The sequence below is a fragment of the Sarcophilus harrisii genome, chromosome 6 (genome assembly GCF_902635505.1).
Source record: "Sarcophilus harrisii chromosome 6, mSarHar1.11, whole genome shotgun sequence".
NCBI lineage: Eukaryota > Metazoa > Chordata > Mammalia > Dasyuromorphia > Dasyuridae > Sarcophilus > Sarcophilus harrisii.
The window spans coordinates 27928242-27952513 of NC_045431.1; the positions used below are offsets into that span (position 1 = coordinate 27928242).

General features: G+C 38.2%; 1 protein-coding gene across 1 annotated transcript; it reads right to left on the minus strand.

Annotated features, from left to right (window-relative positions):
* UGDH (UDP-glucose 6-dehydrogenase) lies at positions 1–24199 on the minus strand. The gene is made up of 12 exons (XM_031944178.1): positions 23921–24199; positions 15337–15505; positions 9613–9714; positions 7975–8175; positions 7650–7847; positions 7070–7217; positions 5848–5942; positions 4123–4253; positions 3678–3811; positions 2991–3082; positions 2776–2886; positions 1–859 (listed from the first exon to the last, which is right to left on the minus strand). Exons 2-12 carry the CDS (start codon positions 15496–15498, stop codon positions 749–751), a joined length of 1485 nt encoding a protein of 494 aa, XP_031800038.1. The 5' UTR covers positions 15499–15505; positions 23921–24199; the 3' UTR covers positions 1–748.
* Between the last annotated feature and the right edge of the window lie 73 nt (positions 24200–24272).

Genomic DNA, 24272 nt, shown 5'->3' on the forward strand with positions numbered 1-24272 from the left:
AATAGACCATGCTATTTATTTATTTTCTCTTAAAATGAATATTTCATACACTTTAACTTACCAAAGAAAAAAATGACTGACTCTTTGAAACAACAGTAAGCAATTCAATGTGCTCCCGCTACTCCCCCCACTAAGGTGTTAAGGAATGTTTTGTCCATTTTTCACTTGGAAGAACCAAGAAAGCACATGTTCTGCATATGCAAAGATGACAAACAAGATCCAAGTCTGTCCAGTCTCCTCTCTTTTCCTGTGATCAGAGGCCCGTGGTTTACATATTAGACACCATTAACAATCACAGCCGATCTAGCTAGTCTCACTTCATGGCATTTAAAGAGTCAGCTTGGTATTTAACATAAAAATGTAAAGTCCTCAACAAAACACATTTAGTGTTTAAAAAATACACTGATGAACAAAACACAGAAAGGTATAAAATTGAAGCACAAGTTATGAACATATTTTAAAATAAGAGATCTGAAGTTTAATTTTTACAAAAATCGATACCATTAAGAACATAATTATTTCCCAATTGCTCATTCGACAACTGACAAAATATTATAAAAATATAGAGAAAATAGATTCTAGATTTAAGATGACTAGGTATGCTACCAGCCATGTAGCTTTTAAAAACTTGATTTGAATCACTAAAAAAATAAGTTTTGTTTCCTTAAAAACACTTCATTGGTTTGCTATTTAACATAATATGGGTATTCATGATTCTGCAATACTAAAAATGCAGCGACGACATGACCTAGACTCTTGGCTTCTTGTTCGGCGGGTCCTGGAGACTAAACTTTGGAATTTCACATGAAGGTGCGTATGGAATTCTCTTTGAAGATACCTTCTTGCCGATTGTTTCAATCTATTAAAAAAAAAAAAAAAAAAAAAAAAAAAAAAAAAAGGCAGATAAAAGAGTTACTGGAAAATACATCTTGTAAATGTTAAACCTATAATGGTAAAAGAAAATCCTGTAAGCTAGTGAATGTAAGAGGAAAACATTTCAAAATTTAATTTTCCCTAAATGCAAAATAAGCTGTTCATATTCTCTGGCTAAGCAAAGAGTTCATTTATTCTAGTTCACTCAATGTTTCTGAATCAAAGCCAAGTTGTATTTTTCCTATATGGACACATGCACAAGGATCCCTCTTCTCAAACTCCTAATAAAAAAAAAAGAAAATTTATACAAGCACTGCTTTGGTCTCAAGTGAACACATGAAATAGTCCTCAATTTAAATACTCATTATGCTTATTCCTGAAAACATCCACAAGGGTGGTTCAAGAAATTAAGATCCTCAGTTCCAACAACGAATTACACTTCCCCCAACTGCTGGGACTAGCTCATTACTCTGTCTCTCTAAAAACTAGATCCCCCAAAGCTCAGGAAGAGTCTGCAAGGAATAGCGTTCACGAAGGTGACATTTATGGGAAGTTTGCCTTTGGAACAGCTAACAACTACCTGGCCCCGGCCTCTTGGCTTCGGGTCCTATTCGCCCTGGACCAGATCCTTGTCAGCCCTGAGCATGGGGAAGCATTCAGGGATGCTTTCTGACTGACAGACATCCTCCGGTCCCCGATGCCCAGGCATAGTAGTGGGGATCTGGGTGAGACAGGAGCAGTGGGCACTGGTAATCACCAGCCAGGGAAGCTGGAAAAGTGCTTCCCCAGCTCCGAACAAACCTGCTTAAGTAGGGAAGGGGAAGGAATGGCCCCTGAAGTAAGAGGGTTCTGTGGTGCTTTGTAGCTTAAAAAGGGATTTCTGACTGAGGGGGTCCCGAACTCTCAGTGCAGCTTTAAGGCATGGAAGCCTCCAGGACACCCGGACTATCCTCAGCTTTTGCTGGAGGATCACGACCATCTGTGGGGCTCCATAATGTGGAGATAAGGAGGCCAGATAGGGAGACGGAAGCCCTGGGCCACACCTGGGCTCCGAGGCTTACCAGCAAAGTCATCAGGGCATCCGTCTGGAAATTCAATCCGGTGTAGAAGAAAGGGGGACAGAGCTGGTGGCGGGCCCTACTACCTCTCCCACCCCAGGGCAAATGACCTAGAGGAACCATAGATTCCTCATCTGCAACAGGACAAGGAAGCTGGACCCAACCCTAAACATCCTTCCTGGTTCTAGATTCTATGAGCCGTGATAAATTTCCTCATCTGTTAACTGGGGAAAAGAACACTGTTATATTAACAACAGAACATAGTATGAAGGCTCAGTCAGAGAGACTATGTTAGACTAGAGCAGAGACATCTGCTTTGGTGGCCTGGGCACCTCTCCTGTGCACCTTGAACCAAATGAAAATGTAATTGGGAAATATTTAACAAAAGAAAAGTACCATATACACAGATAAAGTCGATATGTAGCCTACAGGGTGGATCATCTAGTATGGATTAGTATGTTTCTATGTGAGTTTGACACCTTTGGACTACAGGATCTCCAAAGAAACTCCAAGTACTAATATCCTACGAGTCACTGATTTTATCCAAGTTTAAATAGCTATTAACTGATGAAACCTGAATTAAATCCCAGGTTTAACTTAGGGGCTTCCAGTCCTATATGCTGGCACTCACCACCACATATTCAAAGCAACACTGACCACGTTAGCTCCATCCCCCATAGCTAAATTGAACCAAGGATTGAAATAGCCTGGAAAACCAAATGTAATACGCCCCGAGTACAAAGAGCCACTGTGTTACACTGGACAGAAAAAGAAAATGCTTAAAAAGAAAAAAATCCTAAGTCCCAGAACCTTAAAAAAAAAAAAAATATCAAGACTGATTTACCTGGAAGCCAATGGTTTGTAACTCGTTGTGAAGGTCATCGAGGACGCGTCGACCATCAAAGATAAAGGCTGGCTTCAGCATTTTTTTGTGAATACGTTCATAATCCAATTCCTGTAAAGCCCCAAAGGAAAGCATTGAAATGTAGTAGCCACCACAACGCCAACTGGAATTAGAGCACCCCCACATTTTTCTGTCTTAAGTTTGTGTCACCTCACCTTGAACACATCCCATTCAGTACAAATGACAACAGCGTGGGCTCCATCACATGCTTCATATGGATCCTTTGTAATGGTCACCAGTCGGGACACTGAAAACATGAGAAGAGTAGAAATAAGAAGGCAGAAGGAGGTTCCTTGAAATGATCAGGGTAGTTTCCCTTTCGTTCCGATTTTTCTTGTGCAAGATAACTAATGTGGAAATATGTTTAATATGATTGTGCATGCACAGCCTAATCAGAAAGCTTGCTATCTTGAGAAGGGGAGAGGGAGATAAAAGGGAGGATGAAAAATCTGGAATTCAAATTATTACAAAAATGAATGCTGAAAACTAAAAAAAAAAATTAAAAATAAATTATCGGGGTAGATCATAGCCCATGGTTAGTAGATGTTTAATAAACACGTGTTGATTAATAAAATTTTTACCCTGTGTGAAATGACACTTTATTTGGTAAACACTTAAATTGCAAACTCAAATCATAATCCATTTCAATTTCAATACTCATTATGTTATAAACTGTTTTGGCTTTAATGACAAAATTAATTTTGGTGCAAAAGCTCTCTGATACTTAAGAATTTAATTCATGGAAAGAACTAGATTGACTATCAAAGGGATTTTGGGAAAAAAATAAATATGATCTAGAGCTGACCTCAAGAAATGTTCACTATTGAGAATCAAAGACTCACCTTGGTCATCCTCCGAAACACCAGGATGGGAGAGATCTACAACTATTTGTTCCCTTGGTACTTTAGGATCATAAATATGGAGGTGCGCACCTTCATCCATCAAATATTTGCTTATGTAGATACTAGAGGATTCTCTGGGGGAAAAACACATCAATATTCAGTTAACAGATAATGTTTTTTAATTGAACTAGATTTAATCTGAAAATTAAGCTAACCAACATTGTTATGTATCAATAACCAAACAATACTGTGCAAGTCACTATTCTAGTCACTCTGATTATAACTACGAGCACAAATATACAAAAAATAATAAATTCAAAATAATATTACTGAGAATATAACAGGTGATGTTTTAATCCAGTTGTAAATATTGAGCCATGCAGCCAGGTTCTTTTGAAGAGCCAGAATATTTCCCAAATGGAATATGATTTTAATGAACAGATACCTTGTGTCTCCAGTGTCCTTTTTGAATGCAAATCCCAAAATAGCTATCTTCTTATCAGTGACCGTATTAAACAGACTGTCTATAATCCGGGAAGCAAATCTTCTTCTCTGGTAGTCATTCATATCTATAACCTATAATTGTATGCATAATTATAGTAAAAATATGATAACATGACTCATTACTCAGTGTTTTATTTTTGAGACCGTTTTAAATGTTATAAAGTTAGTCTTACGAACAAACACCTCAAAATTAACTTAACTTTCTCTTTTTTTGGCTCTCATACTCTTCTATATTCATACTATCCTCACTCTATTTCTCTATCTTCATGTGTCTTTTCACCATCTTTCACTCATTTTTCAAAGTAATCTTCCCAGAGCAGAAATGGGACTGGGTCACATTCCTGCTCAAAATTGTCCAGTGGCTTTCCAATCCTTACCAGATAAAATACAAATTGTCCATTGATGCAAACCATTCCATATAACTAAACTGCATTCTCTACTGTAATATTTTCCATGAAGACTTCCTTAATTCCTCTAGCCAAAAATTGTCTAGTTCAACTGCACTGCCCACCACCAACTCATCAGTCAGTATCTTGGCACACAGTATACATCTGAGTGCTTCTTAAATGAAATGCATTTATTTGACGACGAGCAGAGAGTGGGTTTTGCTACCATATTCTAAACTTCTAGGACAATCCTATAACCTGCAGGTTTGAGAAATGAGGCAAAAGCTCCCAAAGAGACTCAGATATGGATGTTTCGTTTGATGTGCTACAAGGACTGATGCAGGACACCAAATTAATAGCAACTACTGTCTGCAAAGACTGGGTGAGATTATTTGGGAAAAATTTTAGTTGGAAGTATATTTTTTGAGACTCCAGATCTTTGGCTGAAATCTGAGAAACAAACAAACAAATAAATAAAAAAGGAAGATTCAAGGAAAAAAATTTCTCCAAGTTTTCTTTAAGGATTTTAGGTTCACAATCCTTAGGCTCATTCTTTCCCTATTTAGAAGCACTAGGAAACAAAATTAAATTACAGTAATAGTAACAGCCTTATTTATATAATATGATCTATAGTTTAAAATGCACTTTCCCTACAACTGTGACAGAGATATTGAGAGGATTATGATTTCCATTTTGTAAACTGCAGAACTCAACCATGGAAAGGCGAGGTGACCTGCCTGACTTAGAACCAGGACTCCTATTCTGACAAAGACAATCTTCTCTCCATTACTGCAAACTGCTTCTCTAAAATAAACAAGTAAATGACTTATGGCTAAACTAAATAAATGGTTTTGTGCCCATCTGGCTAAAAACACACACACACAAGAGTTTTGAACTTTTGGTACTTCACAAAATTAACTGGAAGTAATTAATGTTTGGTGACAAGTTCAATTTTAAAATTAGAAGAGGGATGATGAGTTGTCAAAAATTTTAACATGGGTCAACAAAGAGATACTACAAGTTTAGAAGCTTGATAAGTAAAACTATATTGCTTTTTATTTTTTTTCTCAATAGTATTTTATTTGTCCAAATACATGTAAAGATAGTTCTCAACACTCATTTCCGCAAGATTCTGTATTCCAATTTTTTTCTACTTCCTTTCCCCCTATATCACTCCTTAGGTGAGGCACTTAATATGTCAAAACACACTTCAGATTTAAAGGGTTTCAGGCCTCCTGAGACAGAATCACAAAGCCATTAATCATCACAAGTATTCATACCTGTTGCCAATAACGAGCTACTTCAGGCAAATTCAGAGCTTCACAAAGATAAACCAAATTTAAAACATCTTTCTGGAAACAGCTCCCACCAAAGCCTGATGAAAAAAAATTTAATTAAAAACCAAACATTTTCACCCCAAAACAGAATTCTAAACCAATAAATTCAATCTTGTAAATAAAATATGTAAGGGTCACATCCAGTTAACAATATACTTGAATAAAACTATTTTTCAGGTTTTATTTTGGCTACTTTTAGGACTATCTATTTAAAATTGGCTCTTTTTTCTACTACTTCTCAGCTAGGAAAAAATTAATCCAGACTCCTATTACAGAAATATAGGGAGGAAGACAAATTATAGAGGGAGAGAGATGGCATGGGTAAGTGGAAATCTTTACAAGGTCACCAATGTTCTATAGCAGGGGTCCTCAAACTACGGCCCGCGGGCCAGATGCAGCAGCTAAGGACGATTATCCCCCTCACCCAGGGCTATGAAGTTCTTTATTTAAATGCCCACAAAACAAAGTTTTTGTTTTTACTATGGTTTGGCCCTCCAACAATCTGAGGGACAGTGAACTGGCCCCCTATTTAAGAAGTTTGAGGACCCCTGTTCTATAGTTTTAAGAATATTATTCTCAATTTTTCATGAGGCTATGTACATACATACATGAATACACACACACACACACACACACACACACACACACATATACACATACCTCCCAAAATACCAGTAAATTTTTACTACTCCACAAGACTATTAATAGCCTACATTCCAGCCAAAGATACAAAAATTGGTGGTAACATTTATAGAAAGTAGGTCCTCCTCCCCTGCAACTTGGTCATAGAAGCTATAGTTAAATGAGAATCTTCTAACCCAAATTTATCATTTGCTAGTTGAGGAAACTGAGGCCCATGTTTGGATTAAATAGCTATTTTTTTTCATTTTTTCAGCATTTTTTCTATGCTTTCATAGAAAGCAACTTCATACTTAACCTGTTTCCAAACCATCTCCTCATATATTTCCTGCCTGTTTACCACTTACAAATGCTAACATGCTGAAATATTTTCATCCTTATATAACTAGTCCAAACTTACAGTATAATGCTCAATAGCCACTATTTCACCTTGAAAGTCCTAAGCAAGATGAAACTACATTAAGCTACTGGGGTACCTTGCAGAAACCACTCTCCCATATAAACTGTGAGAATATTATCTACTTACCAACACTGGCTTTCAGAAACTTATTTCCAATTCTCTGGTCCATCCCAATGGCTGTTGCCACCTCTTCTACATCAGCTCCCGTTGCTTCACATAGGGCACTGATAGAGTTAATGCTGCTGATTCTCTGGGCAAGAAAAGCATTAGCTGCCTGAAAAAAAGAAAAAAAAAAAGATTACTATAAAACAAGAATGTATGTAACAAATTCACTGAGACTGCATTTAAAAAAAGAGATGCAAAAGCAAGATTATAGTAATGTAGGGAGGACACTAACAACTATGGAGCCAAATCAACCAGGTCATCTTAGAGACAGGTTTGTGCTAAAAATGATTTTAGATAAAAAGGGAATAAAAGAGGAAAAACAAACAAAGCAAGAGGAAAGCCATCGAACAATAATCATTGCTTTGATCTATTCCAAGTGAAAATTATTTAGTAATACCAATCTATTCCAAAGTAAAAGAAGGCGACATTCCAAAGATGGTCTTTTAATCACGCGCAAAAAGTTTCTACATGGTGTTTCAGGATTCGAGAGAGCAATACGCAGCACTAAGTTTTATGTGCCATTTATAAAACCGATACCAACCAATTTAGAAAGCTCTGAAGACCAGGTGTTGGTTGTGAGGATCTTTTCTTTGGGAACCCAGTGTTCATAGACGGCAGAGAGGGCCCGCACGGCCTTCTGCCCCTCGGGGGTTTCATCACCACCAATCAGTACCCGATCAGGGTTCCTTAGGTCCTTGATGGCTGTACCCTCTGCCAAGAATTCGGGATTGGAGAGCACCTAAGATCAAGGGAGAGGTGAAAAGTTTTAAAACCAAGATTTTATTTATTACTATATGTAGTATTATTTAAATTATCTTATTATTATTGGCAAGAGAAGAAGTATCTAAGGTTTCCATTTCTCATACCTGTAAGTTCAAGTTGGGTTTTGTGTTTGCATCAAATATTCTGCGTATACTTTCCGCTGCCCTGACCGGGACAGTGCTTTTCTCAGTCACAATTTTGTACCCGTTGGAGTTCTGTACAATCCGTCTGGCACAAGCTTCGATATACTTCAGATCGGCGGCCCGACCTTTTCCCATTCCGTAAGTCTTTGTTGGTGTGTTAACCTAATGAAAATGTAAGGTTTAGAAAGAAAAAAAGCACCGTGGAAATGTTCCTGACCTTTAAGAATGTTTCATAAATGCAGTAACTCCATTAACCACTTGAGAAGGGAAAAAACAAGCTAGCAGTTACTTTATTTAGTAATTATATAAAGCTCTATCAATTCAAACCTCTATAAATCTCAATTAATTCAAAGGAAATTAATAGTAACATTGTCTTTAGGCAGTGACAGAGTGGATAAAGTGGCCTAATAATCACATAAAAGTTTGTGAAATTTTCAAAAATGAGCAGGGCTGGCATGTCAAAGAGTGGGGATTAGTTTGGTTCTACTCGGCCCCAGAGAGCAGAGCCAGGAATAACTGGTGGGCACAGCAGGTACGTCACACTGGGCATCAACTGATGGACTCCAAGCCCGAAGTTCCAATTCTGCCTCTGACACCCACCAGGCGGGGTGAGCTCACGGATCCTCCATTTCTTATAGCTGTGAGCCTAGAACGCCTTCAAGGCCCCCTTTCAGTTCTATACCCCACATGCTTTGCTTCTGTAAGCTGTAAAGGGGCACATTTTGGTTGAACATAAGGAAAAAAATCTTGATGACATCAGAGTCATCTCAAAGTGAAATGGGCTGGCCACCCTCAGAGCTGGTATGCCCCTCCTCACTATGGATTACTTAAGCAAAGACTTCATGACCCCACCAGTCAGCAGGGGCAGAGAAGACATTCTTGTACAGATATAGGCGGAAGTGAGGTCATCCCCTACTGTTTAAATCTGGCCCTGCCATGTGATTTTGGGGATACGATATCCTTACTGCTGCAGTGTCGTGGAAAATAAGCCTGGACCAGATGAATTAATTACAGAGCTAAAGTCCCTCCTGCTTTGATTTTCTAATGTCTTTTGAGAAGATGATCTGCTTATTATAAAAGATGAACCAGAAAACAGACTAAATCCAAAACAATTCCAATAGACTTGGGATGGCAAATGCCGTCCATATCCAGAGAAAGAACTATGGAGACTGAATGTGGATTGAAGCCCACCATTTTCACTGTTTTCTTTTTTCTTTCTTGTAATTTCCCCACTTTGTTCTGTTTTTTTTTCACACCATGAATAATATGGAAATATGTTTTCAAAAGATTGTACATGAATTGCTTACAGTCTTGGGTTGGGGGAAGAAACAAAGGGAGAAAAAATTTGGAACAGAAAAGTCTTACAAAAATGAATGTTGAAATCTTTATATGTATATGGAGAAATAAAATACTATTGAGAAAAAAAATGAATGTTGAAAACTAAAACAAATAAATAAAAATAAAAAATCCCCAAAACCAGAAAATAAAACATGTCACAAGGCTAAACTTACATCATCCCTTACATCAGTGATTTATTATTAATTTTTATAAAGGACTGAGAATGCAGTACATATCCTACAGAAAAAGAAAAATACTTACAGAAATAAACACAAGATCAGCATCTCTGATTGCAGCATCAATGTCAGTAGAAAAAAAGAGATTCTTCCCCCGACAAGATTCAACTACTTCTTTTAGTCCTGGCTGGGAGGGAGAAACAAATATTATAAACAAATTTTATTTTCTTAAAAAGCTCATAAAGTTAATGCCAGGGAGTTTTTGGTTAAAATTAGCAATTTGAAACCTTTAGTTTCCATATCATGGCAATACCACCAGGCTCATCCTTCCTCCATCCCCCTAGTCTTGGCTTGTGTGTGTGTTTTTTTAAAATAAGTTTCTATCATTTTGTTTTTTGACATCATCATACTGTGTGCTTCTCTCCCCCTCCCAGAGAGCTAGCTCATTTAACAAATACTCTTTTTAAAAGAAACTAAGAAAGAAAGAAACAGGAAAAAAGATAAGCACAACAGATCAGTATGTTGAAAAAGTTCAGCCTTCTCTTTTAACAAAGAAAACCAAGTAACTAAATCAACTAACACCTTAACCACAAGTGATGATGAATGTACTATCTGATACCCAAAGATCCCGTTTCCCCAATTCCCATCTCTCCAAGGAAAGGAGAAAGGTACATTTTATCTTGCCTTTTCTAGCCAAAATTGATCTTTATGATTATATATCTTCAGTTCTGATCTAGTCTGATCCTATTTAGCCAGTTTTGCTGTTGACAATATGTAATGGTTCCCTATTCCAGATTTATTTCCAACATTCTGCTTAACTGTAAGTTCCCAGAGTGTTTTGCTTTGGTTTTCGAACTCTAACACCTAGAACATAAGCTTAATCAAATGTTTACATTGAAATTAAATCAATGTTTGCATAGGCTAACAAAAAATTCATAAGAGAACTTTGCCCATAAAAATAAAAATGAATTTCCAAAATAAAAGGGCAACAATTAACTTTAATGTCGTGTCACTGTTTGCTAAAAGTACCTGATTTTTTTTTAGAGCCAGCTATTTAAAAAAAAAAAAAAAAAGTCCTCACATCTATGAAACCAATCAGAAGACCAGTGTTTTCTAAGTCAACATTGGATTTTGCACTGTCATGATGAATGTTATTAAACTTTGACCTTAAATACTGATTATGAAACAGTCATTAATGTCCTTTAAATTTCTGTTATATCCTAACAAGACAATTTTTCCCCCACTCCATTTTGTGGAGATTTATCAGCATCTAAGAAGACAGAACTACAACTTTCTACAAGACAAACATGAATTAGAAACAGACCCAAGTTTTGAAATGAAATTTGATACCAAATCGCCACAGATCAAGAACAACATCCATGTTGCATCTCTTGCTCCCCCACCCCTCCATAATTCTGAAGCTATTTTACCTTAGGAAAATTATTCCCACTTGCTTTATAAAAAACAAGTTTTTATTTTTCTACTGCAGTTTTATAGTTGGTCTAAAAAATTTTTTTTAAAAAGGTATCATAAGTATACTAATTGTAGGGTATTAAACTTCTCCACCAACAAGAAAATCAGCATACCAAGAACTACACTTTTTAAAAAATCTGTTTGAATATCTGATTTCACTGGTGTGTGGAAACTTCCTCCACTAATTCCAAACAGCAAGTCTTCTGTAGTGTCAGAAAGCTGATTAAGCCTGCCTGTGGTCATACATCTAAAATGTGAGAGATAAGAGACTAGAATTCAGATCTTTCTAACTTCAAGACTGGCCCTTTACCCACTATACATGATTCTTCTCTTCATTCAACATGAAATCTCAAAAAAGAACTGCTGTTTTTTTGAAAATTAGAAGATGATATAATAGGAAAGTATAAGAAGCAGCATTACTCTGCCTTTAAGTGTTAATATAAGAAGTTCTTCATGAATTTTTAATTCATCATATAATCATAATTAGCCCTTAGTATTTATACAGCAGCTTTTTCAGAATTTGTCTCTCATTTTGCAAAGTAAGAAAAAGCAAATTGCCCAGCCCAATTAAAAATCCTTTCTATGGTTTTATTTGAAAAAATAGCAAATAAACCTTTGCAATTCCCTCCAATTTAATGCCTTTCTGCCCAAATTACCTTAACTATTTCATATTTGTTATCTATTAATTCTGTAAATGCTTAAGTATCGGTGCTCTTCCCCTCTTAGAATGTAAGCTACTTAAGAATAGAGGTTACTCTGATGGATGTGGCTCTTTTCAACAGATCCAGGCCAGTTCCAATGGTTTTGTGATGAAGAGAGCCATTTGCACCTAGAGAGAGGGCTGTGGGAACTGAGTGTGGATCACAATATAATATTTCCATCTTTTTTGTTGGCTTTTGCTTGTTTTTTTTCTTTCTCATTTTTCTCCCTTTGATCTGATTTTTCTTGTACAGCATGATAATTGTAGAAATATGTTTGGAAGAATTGCATATGTTTAACCTATATTACTTGCTGGCTAGGAGAGGGGTCTGGGAAAGGGGGGAGGAAAGAATTTGGAGTGCAGGGTTTTGCAAAGGTGAATGATCAAAACGATCTTTGTACATATTTCGAAAATAAAAAGCTATTATTAAGAAAAATCATCCCTTACACTCAGTACTATCCCTGGTACCCAGTAGGCAGCTATAAATTCTAAGCAATGACTAAGCAATAATTAACCAATAAGGGAAAGTAATAAGCACTATTTTACTTAGGAACTTCTTAAGAGCATTACTTTATTCTCTCATTACCATCTTATAATGTCATAATAGGATAATTTTTTTTACTAATATAATAGAAACCTGAGGTTAGGAACAACCACCATACTAACCCTATTTGATATAATTTTAATATGGGAATCATACTTTTTAGCAAAGATGATTTTTGTGACATGAGGCTGTGATGTTTAAATTAAAAACCTAAGCTCCAAACCTTGTAATAGCCTCATTTGTTGGTTGTTTGTATACATAGAGATGTTAAATGGTATTATTATAAAGTTGTAAATAGAAAGGTACCCAAAGCATTATTAGATGTGTTTTTCTATGTCTTTTTTCAAATGAGAACAAGGATAAAGTAAAATCAAAGAAGATAAAAGTTCCCCAAACAATAATTTACTGAGGCCGGTATATATAGACTTGCTGTCATGAATTTTTTATTTAATAATTTATCCCTCACCTAAGGGGAATATATATAAGAGTCTATAACAAATTGATGCATTAATCTAAAGGGAATCTTGAGAGAACTGTCATTTTAGGAAATAACTAAAGATGACCAAAAAGTTATCTTTGAAAGTGAGATGGATCTTCAACTAGTTCTTTAATAAGGTATTGCCATTTAGTCTTTCTGATTTGTAAATACTTTTCTTACTCTATAAAATGAATTTCAAGAAGGCCATTAAAAAAAAAATCTGTAAGTTACAGGAAAAGCTTTGCCAAAAAACATTCTAAAGATATATGTTTACTCTTTTTTCTTCCAAACAAGGGCCCAAATGATTCACTCGATAGAAATGTTTCTTACTGGAAGTGGTAGTTCACAGTAAAAGATAACTTTAAAAACCATATATTATAAAAGGGCTTTTATCAGTGGAATGCCTGCTAACTATGAATGCTCTTTAGGGCTCTGTTCTGGATCCTTTCTTCTCCTGCTTATCTCAACAGCTTTGAAGGTTTCAATTATTATCTTTAACTACATTACTCCCATATCTCTATATCTAGCTGTCAGTGCTTTCCTGTGCAATAATCAAACATGCGTCATCTTGGCCTGAAAGTCCTACAGGTACATCAGACTCAGCATATACTGAACAGAACTGTTCCATTGCCATTTGGAACTTTTAACATTTAACAATATTATACATTACATTATAGAAATCTCAAAGAATGGACACATCAAGGTAAATAAAGTGAAGTTTTAAAAACACATGTCATTTTAATGAAAGTTCTGTCTGATTTTTACACATCCCTACCCAGTGATTCTGAGCCTGAGTTCTGAAAGCCTAAATTGTCTTAAGTAACCTCAATATTCAATGATTAGTAACCCCAGTAATTAGCAGTCTAAAAAAACTAACTTTCAAGAAGGATGTGCTTTTCTGTTTGCACCTTAATAAAGTCTAATTACGCCAAGAAAAATGTTTATCCCATCCAACCATCCACTAGTAAACCAAGGCCTAAACTATAGGAGAATCTTGTCATCTGCTATGGTGCAGTTCTCCTTTCCAGCAAGATCCTCCATCTTCTGGACCCAGATCCTGAGACCTATTCCTGCCACCCCAACCCCTGCTAATCCACTCCCATGGTAGAATGAAAATTTACCCACTCATTACATCCAGCAGGTCCCAGAGTAGGCTTTCTATCCCAGCTCACCATCCAACAAGATCCGGTCCACCTGCCCTCCCCATCTCCACTCCCCTTCACAAAAAGGCTACAATGTGCTAACTGTAAAAGTGAGCTCCATTTGCTCTCCAGCCTCCACTTACCATGACTCCCCACACCCAAACTCCTGGCTCTAATCCTTCTTCCCTTAGGCTGGTTGTAGTGATTAGAAGATAAGCTTTTAGGTGACTGAGACTGTCTTTTTTTTTCCTCTTTGTACCTCCAGAACCCAACAGAATACCCAGCACATCGTAAAGTTATTCCTATAAATGTTTATTCACTCTTATATAGTTTATATTTGCCCTTTCTGATTAAATGCATAAAAGCCTTTCATTTCTTAGATAACAAGAAGAATACAGATTAAGAATGCAGGGATTTCATAATTTGTGATCAGGGTAGAAATGTCATCAGTTAGAAAACTATTAATAAGGTGTTCTCTTCCTCAGAAATATAAAAAATTCAAAGAATATAAAGATAATGGGCAGTGAGACATACTGGAACTGTCATTGCACAAAGCATATCAAGTGGAGGCATTTTAAGTAGTATTATAATTAATGGTAGCCCCTCAAAAAAAAAAAAAATGTAAACCACCACACTATATACCCACCAAACCCAATAGTCTAATAAAAGATGGAATTTTTAAAAACATAAAATCCAATCCTGAAGAACTAGCATAGTGCATGATTAAGTCCTTAACAAGGTTACAATTTGGAGGATGCTCTTTTACAGATTCATGCAATTTTCAATCATAAAATTAAGTGGCAAGGCTAACAGAGAAGCTGGGGGATAATATTTATCTCATAGAGAATATACTCAGACACTGTGAAGGTTATGAAAACACTGTGAATAATGAAATTTCTTTGCAAAAAGATTATATTAATATACAAAGGAAGTACTACATTGTAATATTTACTTATTTCCTTGCTGTGTTTCCAGATCACACTGGAAGAAAGACCTTATCCCTTATTAAAAGGATTGAAAATAAGAAACACGGGGACAGCTAGATGGTAGAGTGGATAGAGCACCAGATCTGAAGTCAGGACGGCCCGAGTTCAAATCTGGCCTCAGACACTTAAACACTCCCTAGCTATGTGATCCTGGGCAAGTCACTTAACCTCAAATACCTCAGAGTGGAGAAAAAAGGTTGAAAATAAGAAACACATAGTTCTGCTAAATATCTGGAAATATTAAGGTTGTTTTTTTTTTTAATCTCTGAAAATTTGCCAAAACAGTATAATTTCTCATAATTCCAATGAAGCAATTTTCAAGATCATCAACTATGATTCTCAAATTAGTGGATTTAATATAAATGATATCATATTTTCTGCTACAATTTTAGATAATAATTTCTAAAGGAAATGTTAAGTGGATTGGCAAAAGCAACAAGAAAAAAATTTCTGGGCAGAAGATGATGTATTTTTAGTATACTTTACCTCATAAATTGGGAGTGTGTTTGAATTCCATGCATTGATTCTAGATTCATTAACATCAACAACTGTGACCCTAATTTCAGGGCACATATGTGCAATGACACTACATGTAGGTCCTCCAACATAACCTGCTCCAATGCAACAGATCTTCTTGATTTCAAACATGATTACACTAGAAAGGAAAGACAAAAGAAATTATAAATATTACAATTTAGGGGAAAAATTAAAAAATAACTGGAAAAAGTACATATTTGTCTTATTTTGTGAAAATGAGGTAAGAAATGAAGATATTGACTTACGACCAGAATTATTAGATTTCCAAGAAAGTGACCTAGTGACTCACAGGAGTGGAAAGTCTTGAGGCAAGGCCACCATATGGAAGGCTGTTGCACAGTCCAGGCAACAAGTGCTAAGAGCTTGAACTGGAGGGAATTAGGGAGAAACGGAAGCAGTGACCTCAGTACAAGTGGGAAAATATGTAGAAGGAAGCAATGACCAGATCTGGCAACTGATTGAACATATGCTGTGAGAACAATTGAGGATGACATACACTGAGGAGGAAGACTTAGGTGACCAAAAGGGGAAATAAGGCCCTCCTCCTTTGGAGGAAGGATCAGTTTTGATCTGGACATCAACCCTGAAGTGCCTACAGACTTTTGGGCCCAGATGACCAAAAGGCAGATGCATGTATTTGGCTATCACTCGGGATAGCACTGGCAGCTAGATACAGAGATCTGGGAGTAATCTAGTTAAAAATAATAACTGAAACCCTCAAAGCTGATGAGATCCCCCATTAGATAAGAGGGAGAGGGGAAAAAAAGGTCCAGGACAGAACCTTAGGGAGTACCGAGTTAGCAGGCAAACCACTGGTAAAGAAGTAGCAAAGGGGACTAAGAAAAAGCAGCAAGGAGAATCAGAAGGGGAAAGGATTAGGTTTTAAGGTGTGAAAACTGGTTTATATCTATTACTTAAATGCAGAAAAAGTTTAATTTTAAAATGCATTACTGTATTTCCAGGTCAGCTGCCCAAAATTTTCTTCAGTCACCCTGACATGTTTATATCTACTATAGAAAAGGGGGTGTGTATATAGATGTATGTATCCACACATGTACATATGAAATTTGCATATATATGAAAGCCCTAGTTTCATGACAACTTCTCTGAAATTGCATTCAATTGCTTTTGTCCTGGTTCTCATAAATAATACCCTAAATTTAGTTCATTTTTCAGATAAGACTTTGGTGACAAAAATGAGCAGACAGGTCACAAATATTATGACCTAACTTATAAAAGTATCAGGATAAATGAATAAAATAACATACAGTTTCTTATAAGTTTGGTAGGCAAGAATCAATTCAGTAAAGTCTGACTACCTAATGAATTAAATAATTTTTTCAAGGGATTTATATCACCAATATCTATATTAGTTTTTATAAATCTTCCCAAAAGGATATTGGTTTTCATAAATTTTCCCAAAAGTATCAACTTATTATGTGTTTTAAAAAATAAATTTTTAATGGCATCTTGTGTTTTTATATCACCTAGATTTCTCCTTGTATTCCTTCCCCTATGAAACCCCAAAAAACCACCTTTTACTATAAAAAAAAAAGTTTTAACTGAAAAAGAAAATAAAGTAGCAAAACTAATCAATTCATTAAAAATAATCTTGCACATGCAGATTTACATACTCTTGGACCTCCCACCTCTGCAACAGAACAGGAGTTGTTATTTATCTCTTCTTTAAGACTATGGATTTTTTTGTTGTTTTCTGCACCATTCATTTTCAAATATTTCTTGTGTGCTCTTTTTTCCATTTATATTGTAAATGTACTGTGTAAACTGTTTTCCTGGATCTGCTAATTTCTTTTTGCATTAGTTCATATAAATCTTTCCACTCCGGTCTTTCATTGTTGTTTTTCAAATTTTCAAAGTTTCTTCTTGTTTCATCCTTTGCTCTCAAAGAGGACCATGACATTAGGGAAGTGATGCCATGACATGTATGCGATTTTGGATTTGTCTTATGGCACAGGAATATTACATGTTTCGGTACCACAAATTTTTTTAGCTATCCCAATTAATAGGCATCTTCCAATCCAGTTCTTTGCTATCACAAAAAGTGCTACTATTAATATTTTTATATCTTTGGAGACTCTTTGTTAATTATGCCTCTGAGTTACAAGTTAACTGTATCTCTGGGTCAAAAACCATGCATCTTTTAACCTTTTTATTTGCATAATTTCAAACTGCTTTTTCAGGATAGTTATACTGATTCACAGCTACACCAACATACATTAGTTTGTCTGCTTTTCCACAGATCCTCCAAGTCTATTGTCAGCTTCACCCATTAGTTGCTCTCAAAGAACAATCTCAGATTGTTCAGATTTGCAATTTTCTTATTTAGTTACTTAGATCATTCTTTCACATGATTATCAGGAGTTTACATTTATTTAAGAACTGTTTGTTCATATCATTTGGACATTTCTCTAATAGGCAATGGATTTTGTTTATGTGAATGGTTCATATGTATCCTGCATACAAAAACTTTATCTGAAAAATTTGATACAAAGTTTTCCTCTCAATCACTTCTCTTCTTAGAAGTATTCATTTTACTTGTGCAGAGATTTTCATGAAATCAAAACTGTCTACTTCATCTTTGGTAATTCAGTCTATTTTTTATTTAAGAATTCATTTCCTGTTATTTACCTCCAAAAAGAACTAATGAACTCTAAATGCAGATTCAATCATGTTTTGTTTGTTTTTAATTCTTCTTCAGGTGTGTGTATATTTTCTTCTGTAAATGATTAATATGGAAATGTTTTGCAAGATTTCACATGAAAAATTGATATAACACTAGCCTTCTCAAGGGGTAGGAGAAGAGTAGGAAGGAAAGAATTTGGAATTCGGCATTTTTAAAAATGAATATTATAAAATTTAACAAATAACTGGGAACTAGTTGATTATATATATACACACACAAACACATACATACACACATATAATTCATCTACCTACATTTTTTTTTTTGTTGTTGTTGTTGATGATAATCTTTTTTTTTTTTTAATAGTAACTTTTTATTGACAGAATCCATGCCAGGGTAATTTTTTTTACAACATTATCCCTTGCACTCACTTCTGTTCCGATTTTTCCCTCCCACCCTCCACCCCCTCCCCTAGATGGCAAGCAGTCCTATATATGTTGAATATGTCCTAGTATATCCTAGATACAATGTATGTGTGCAGATCCAAACAGTTTTCTTGTTGCACAGGGAGAATTGGATTCAGAAGGTAGAAATAACCCGGGAAGAAAAACAAAAATGCAAACAGTTTACATTCATTCCCCAGTGTTTTTTTCTTTTGGGTGTAGCTGCTTCTGTCCATCATTGATCAATTGAAACTGAATTAGGTCTCTTTGTCAAAGAAATCCACTTCCATCAGATTACATCTTCATACAGTATCGTTGTTGACGTATATAATGATCTCTTGGTTCTGCTCATTTCACTTAGCATCAGTTCATGTAATTCTCTCCAAGCCTCTCTGTATTCATCCTGCTGGTCGTTTCTTACAGAACAATAATATTCCATAACATTCATATACCACAATTGACCCAACCATTCTCCAGTTGATGGGCATCCACTCAGTTTCCAGCTTCTAGCCACTACAAAGAGGGCTGCCACAAACATTTTGGCACATACTGGTCCCTTTCCCTTCTTTAGTATCTCCTTGGGGTATAAGCCCAGTAGGAACACTGTTGGATCAAAGGGTATGCACAGTTTGATAACTTTTTGGGCATAATTCCAGATTGCTCTCCAGAATGGTTGGATTCGTTCACAACTCCACCAACAATGCATCAATGTCCCAGTTTTCCCGCATCCCCTCCAACAATCATCATTATTTTTTCCTGTCATCTTAGCCAATCTGACAGGTGTGTAGTGGTATCTCAGAGTTGTCTTAATTTGCATTTCTCTGATTAATAATGATTTGGAACACTCTTTCATATGAGTGGTAATGATTTCAATTTCATCATATGAAAATTGTCTGTTCATATCCTTTGATCATTTATCAATTGGAGAATGGCTTGGTTTCTTATAAATTAGAGTCAGCTCTCTATATATTTTGGAAATGAGGCCTTTATCAGAACCTTTAACTGTGAAGATGTTTTCCCAGTTTGTTGCTTCCCTTCTAATCTTGTTAACATTAGTTTTGTTTGTACAGAAGCTTTTTAATTTGATGTAATCAAAATTTTCTATTTTGTGATCAATAATGGTCTCTAATTCATTACCTACATTTTTTAAAATGGTATAATCTTAAAATATTGAAACCATGTAGCCATTTTGAATTTAATGTGAAATGTAGTTTAAGATACTAATTTAAGCCTAATTTTTGTCAGAATGCTTTGAAGTTTTGCTTTAGGATTTTTTGTTTGTTTTTAAACATTCATTAATTTTCATCAGCGCAACACTCAGGCTGATCATGTTATAAAATTTTTCTCCATTTACTTGCAGGGAATTTCCAGTGAGAAAACTATCAATAGAGTAGCAACTACTCTGCAAATTATAGTCTTAGCTAGTTTATAAAGCAACACACATCAGACTCATTAGGTATTGGTTAAAAACAGAAAAGATCAAAGGAACTGGACTAGACAAAAGAGAATCAGAAACTATGGAACTCAATAGGCCAACGATTACTATCCCAGAAAACAAACTACTTATGAAAAATTGCTGGGAAAGCTAGAAAGCAGCTGGGACGTGAGGAGGTAGAACTACTGGTTCCCTCTTCCAAGCATCACTATTTCTATCAAAGGCACCACTGTTCTTTCAGTTCCTCAGGTTTGTAACCTCAGCATTAAGTTGAATACTGCTTTTTATTAGCACAGTATCTGGCACATGATGAGCATTTAATAAATGCTCGCTTTCTTGACTCCTAATTCTCCCTTATCCCACATAATAATCAATTACCAAAATCTTGCCATCTCTTGTAACTAACACTCTCTCTCTACCCACATAGCTGCCATTTTGGTTCAGGGTCCACAGCACCCCTTCCCTTAATCACTGCAACAACTTTCAGCCTCAAATTTTTTTCCACTTCAGCCCTTGCTTCCCAAACTATCCTCAGTGATTTTCCTTAAGCAGGAATTAGTTAGTCCACGTCATTCCCCTACAAATCAATTCCAACAGCTCCTTACTGTCTTTAGGATAAAATTCTTCTGTTTGTTTTTTAAAGCCCTTTACAACACATTTCACTGAATTTTACTTGTCACTAAATAATCTACAATCCAAATAGTCTTCCTCTGTCCCCTGCCTTTGCTATCCATCAAGTCTTGCAAGTCTACACTTGGATTCACAGAAACCCTTTCTTCCTTCAAGATATAATGACGGAACAAACAAAAAGTTTTTCACCTTTTTCATCTCAGGGATCTTTTTGGCCATCTAATAAGAAGCCTACAGATCCCCTCTTTTTTGAATGAAATTTATAAAAGCATAAAATAAAATTCAGAGCATTAAAAAGGAATTAAGTTATGTTGAAAGTTATATATATGTATATTTATGTATGTATGTATATATATGTAAATATTTGATAGACCTCAGATTAAGAAGCCCTGTTCTCCACAAAACTTTTTCTGATTCCCTCCAGACACCACTGCTTTCCCTCCCAAACTACCTTGCATTTATTACTTTGTATTTATTCCACATATACATAGTATCTCTTGGCTATGGGCATTTTTTTCTGGTTGTTCCTCATGGCTGGAAGGCTCTGATTCCTCTGCTCCAACTACTAAGGTCCCCAGCTTCTTTTAAGTCTCAACTATAATCCCACCTTCCACAGGAAGCCTTCCCTAATTTCTCTTAATTTCAGAGTTTCCCTCTTAATTGTTTCTCATTTATCCCCCGTGTAGTGGGCTTTATATATTGTTTTTATGCTGTATCCCCCATTTGATTATAAAGTCCTTCAGGCCAAGGATTGTCTTTTGCCTCTCTTTGTATCCTGTTAGCCCAGTGCCTGGCACGTGGCTAGCCACTGAATAAATGTTGATTGATTGATTGATTGATATATTTGTTGCCTACCTCATTAGAAAATAAGCTTCTTAAGAGTAAAGGCTGTTTAATTCATTGTACTTGTACACCAAAGTCCTAGAGTGCCTGCCATAAGACAAGTGCTTAATAAATATTAATTAATGGATGAACTACAGAAAGGTTCCTGACAGACTAATATTTTGTATTCAGGGAAGATCTGAAGTAGGAAAAAGACTAAATCCAAGAAGACAAGTTAGGAGATTTTTGCTAATTGCTTGGCACTTAGTCCTGTAGCTCAGGACAGAGATCAAGATAGAAGACAGATTCAGTAGTTGTAATGGTTCAAAAAAAATCTGATTTGGGGGAACCTAGAATCTTACAGCTACCTTTGAATTAGGCCCCAAACCTGCCATCCTCATTCAGTCTAAATCTGAAAGGTCCAAATTCCATGATTATACAGCCAGGGCCTCTCTCTTTGTGCCTTTAACATCAGAGATGGGCAACATCAGCACACTTGTGAGATCCTGAACCTTCCCTGATCCCTCCAGGGATGTCCACAGAATGATGAATAGCTATTAAAAATCCAGGTCACTGTGGTGGTTCAATTTGCATCAGTGGATAAGGTATTCACACTGATAAATTAAGAGGTGCTTGAATCTTAAAGAAGGAAGGTTTCTTTCCTAGCATCCCTCAAACCAGACCAGATAGAGTACAAAGTCAGCCTAATAACAGCAGCAATTCATGATCCTACAGCTACTCTGTGGGCAGAATCGTCACCTCCCTGCTAAGCCAAATGGTCATTGATTTGGAGGACTCCATAAATAAACAACTGTCAAACAGACCTGACACAAGGCTTAGCCACAAAGCCTAACCCTGCCGAGGAAGGAATGGAATGGTCTCCCCCAAGTGGCCCAGTCCTTTGTCAAATAAACTTACGCAGCAGTACAGGGACTAACCACTTCAGCCAGTCTTATCAATCAATGAAAAAACAGCAAAGATCAATAGCTATTTAGGCTCTCATGTAACAATCACTGCTTCTCTTCCCAGTACACTGGTGGTTTAGGTGGGCTTTAAGACGTGTTTAATAATAGCTTTAAGTCTATAGCATTTTAAGTTTTGCAAAGTACGTTATGGGAATTATCTCACTTGCCCCACGAATCAGCTGTATGAGGCTGCTGTTATCAGGAAGCAGAACTTAAGGCTAAGACAGGATTTGAAGCCAGGTCTCAAGGACATCCAGTCCAGGGGTCTTTCCACTAGGATATTAAATGCATACTGTGGATGACAATGACTTAACTCTTCTGAGAAGCCAAACGCAACACTGCTTCGGGGCAGCCAATTAGTCACCATTGTGACTACTGCATTTCACCAAAAACTGTAACTTCCAATTCAGAAATTCAGATTTTTAAAACTAGAAGGCGGCCTATTTTTTTTTTTTTTTTTTGCCATACTCTTATCTTCCCTTTACTTGATCCCACTTTTCCTGGTCCTTTCTCAGCCAACCTCCAGTTAACTCAATCACTTCCCCTCACGGTTTCCCTCCCCTAGTCCGTTGGAAATGTGTATCCTTTGCTCCCTTCAGTTTCAGAGAAGACCCAGCTCCCTCGGGCACTCTGCCCGCCCTAAAAGGGGGAGGGGGCTGCAGACGGTCTTGCCCGCCGTCCCCCCTGGGCCGCCCCTGCTCCGCCAGCTGAGCCCCGCGGCGCCCCATACAAATGCTCAGGGAAAGTGCCTTTATTCCCCATCACCCGCCCCTCGCTCCCCGCTCCCCACATCAGCTTCTGTGCCGGCACCCGCCGCTGTTCACCAGGCTCGGGCCGTGGTTCCGCTGTCCCCGCCGGGCACGATCTAAGTCAGCCCGACAGCGGCGGGACTCGCGTGCCTGCGCCGGGCGGGGGGACTCGCCCCCAGCCGGGGCTGCTTCACTTCGGCCCGGCGCTAACAGGTAAGCCCCGGGGCGGGCGGGGCGGGGCTCTCCCTCCCGGAGCCTGGCGGGGGACACCGCGGACGCCCGGGCTCCGTCTCTGGGGGAGCCGCACGTCGCGGTCTCTCCGGCACCCAAGGCCCGGACGTGTCAGAGCCGCTCGGCCCCGGGAGCTCCTCGGTCCCCCCGCCAAAGTCTGGGGGCGCCGAGGTTTCCAGCAGCGCGGCTTCCCCCTCCCCGGGGCAAAGCGAGAGGCTGCACCGCGAGCCCGCCTGGCCGGCCGCGGGGCGTCTGAGCCGGCTCCTGCGGGGGAGGGAGGCAGCAAAGCCGGCCCCCGGGGCGAAGGGTCTTCTAACGGGAACAAAGGGGGCCGGACGGAAGGAGAACCGAGCTCCTCAAACCCGTGACCTGCTCCGGGCGCTCGGAGGTGGCAGAATCCGCAAGGTTAGCGGTGGGCAAAGCGGGCAAAGGCAATCAAAGCGGGAGGACGCGGGCATCTCTCAGTCTCCGGGAGGGGGCAGGAGGGGGCGGGGCGGTCTCGGTTCTTCCAAAGGGGAGGTTATTAGGGATGCTTCGGGGCTAGGCTGGGAGCAAGGAGGGTGACGGGAGGCCGGGCCCAGGAGGCGGCCGTAGCGGCCCGCCTGGCAGCTTACCGGAGGCGGCGTTGCGGACGCTTCAGGGGGTCGCAGAGCAGCGGCGGCGGCGGCCTCGGCACGGACAGACGGGGGCTGCTCAGCTCGCTCAGCCTCCCACAGCCGCAGACTCCCGAGCTGGCACCCCGGGCCGGCCCGGGAATTTAAAGGCTCGTGCCCAGAGCCGGGGGCGGCCTCGCAGCCCCGCCGCCCGCCCCTCCTCGGCCCTCCCCCGCTGCCGCCGCAGCCATTACGGCGCGCACGCTCGCTCGGGCCGCGAGGGGCGGAGCCCGAGCCCTGGGCCCGCCCCCTCTCCGGGACAGTGACCAATCGTGGGCGGCCACTTGGGGCCCCGCCTCCCCATTCTACGCAT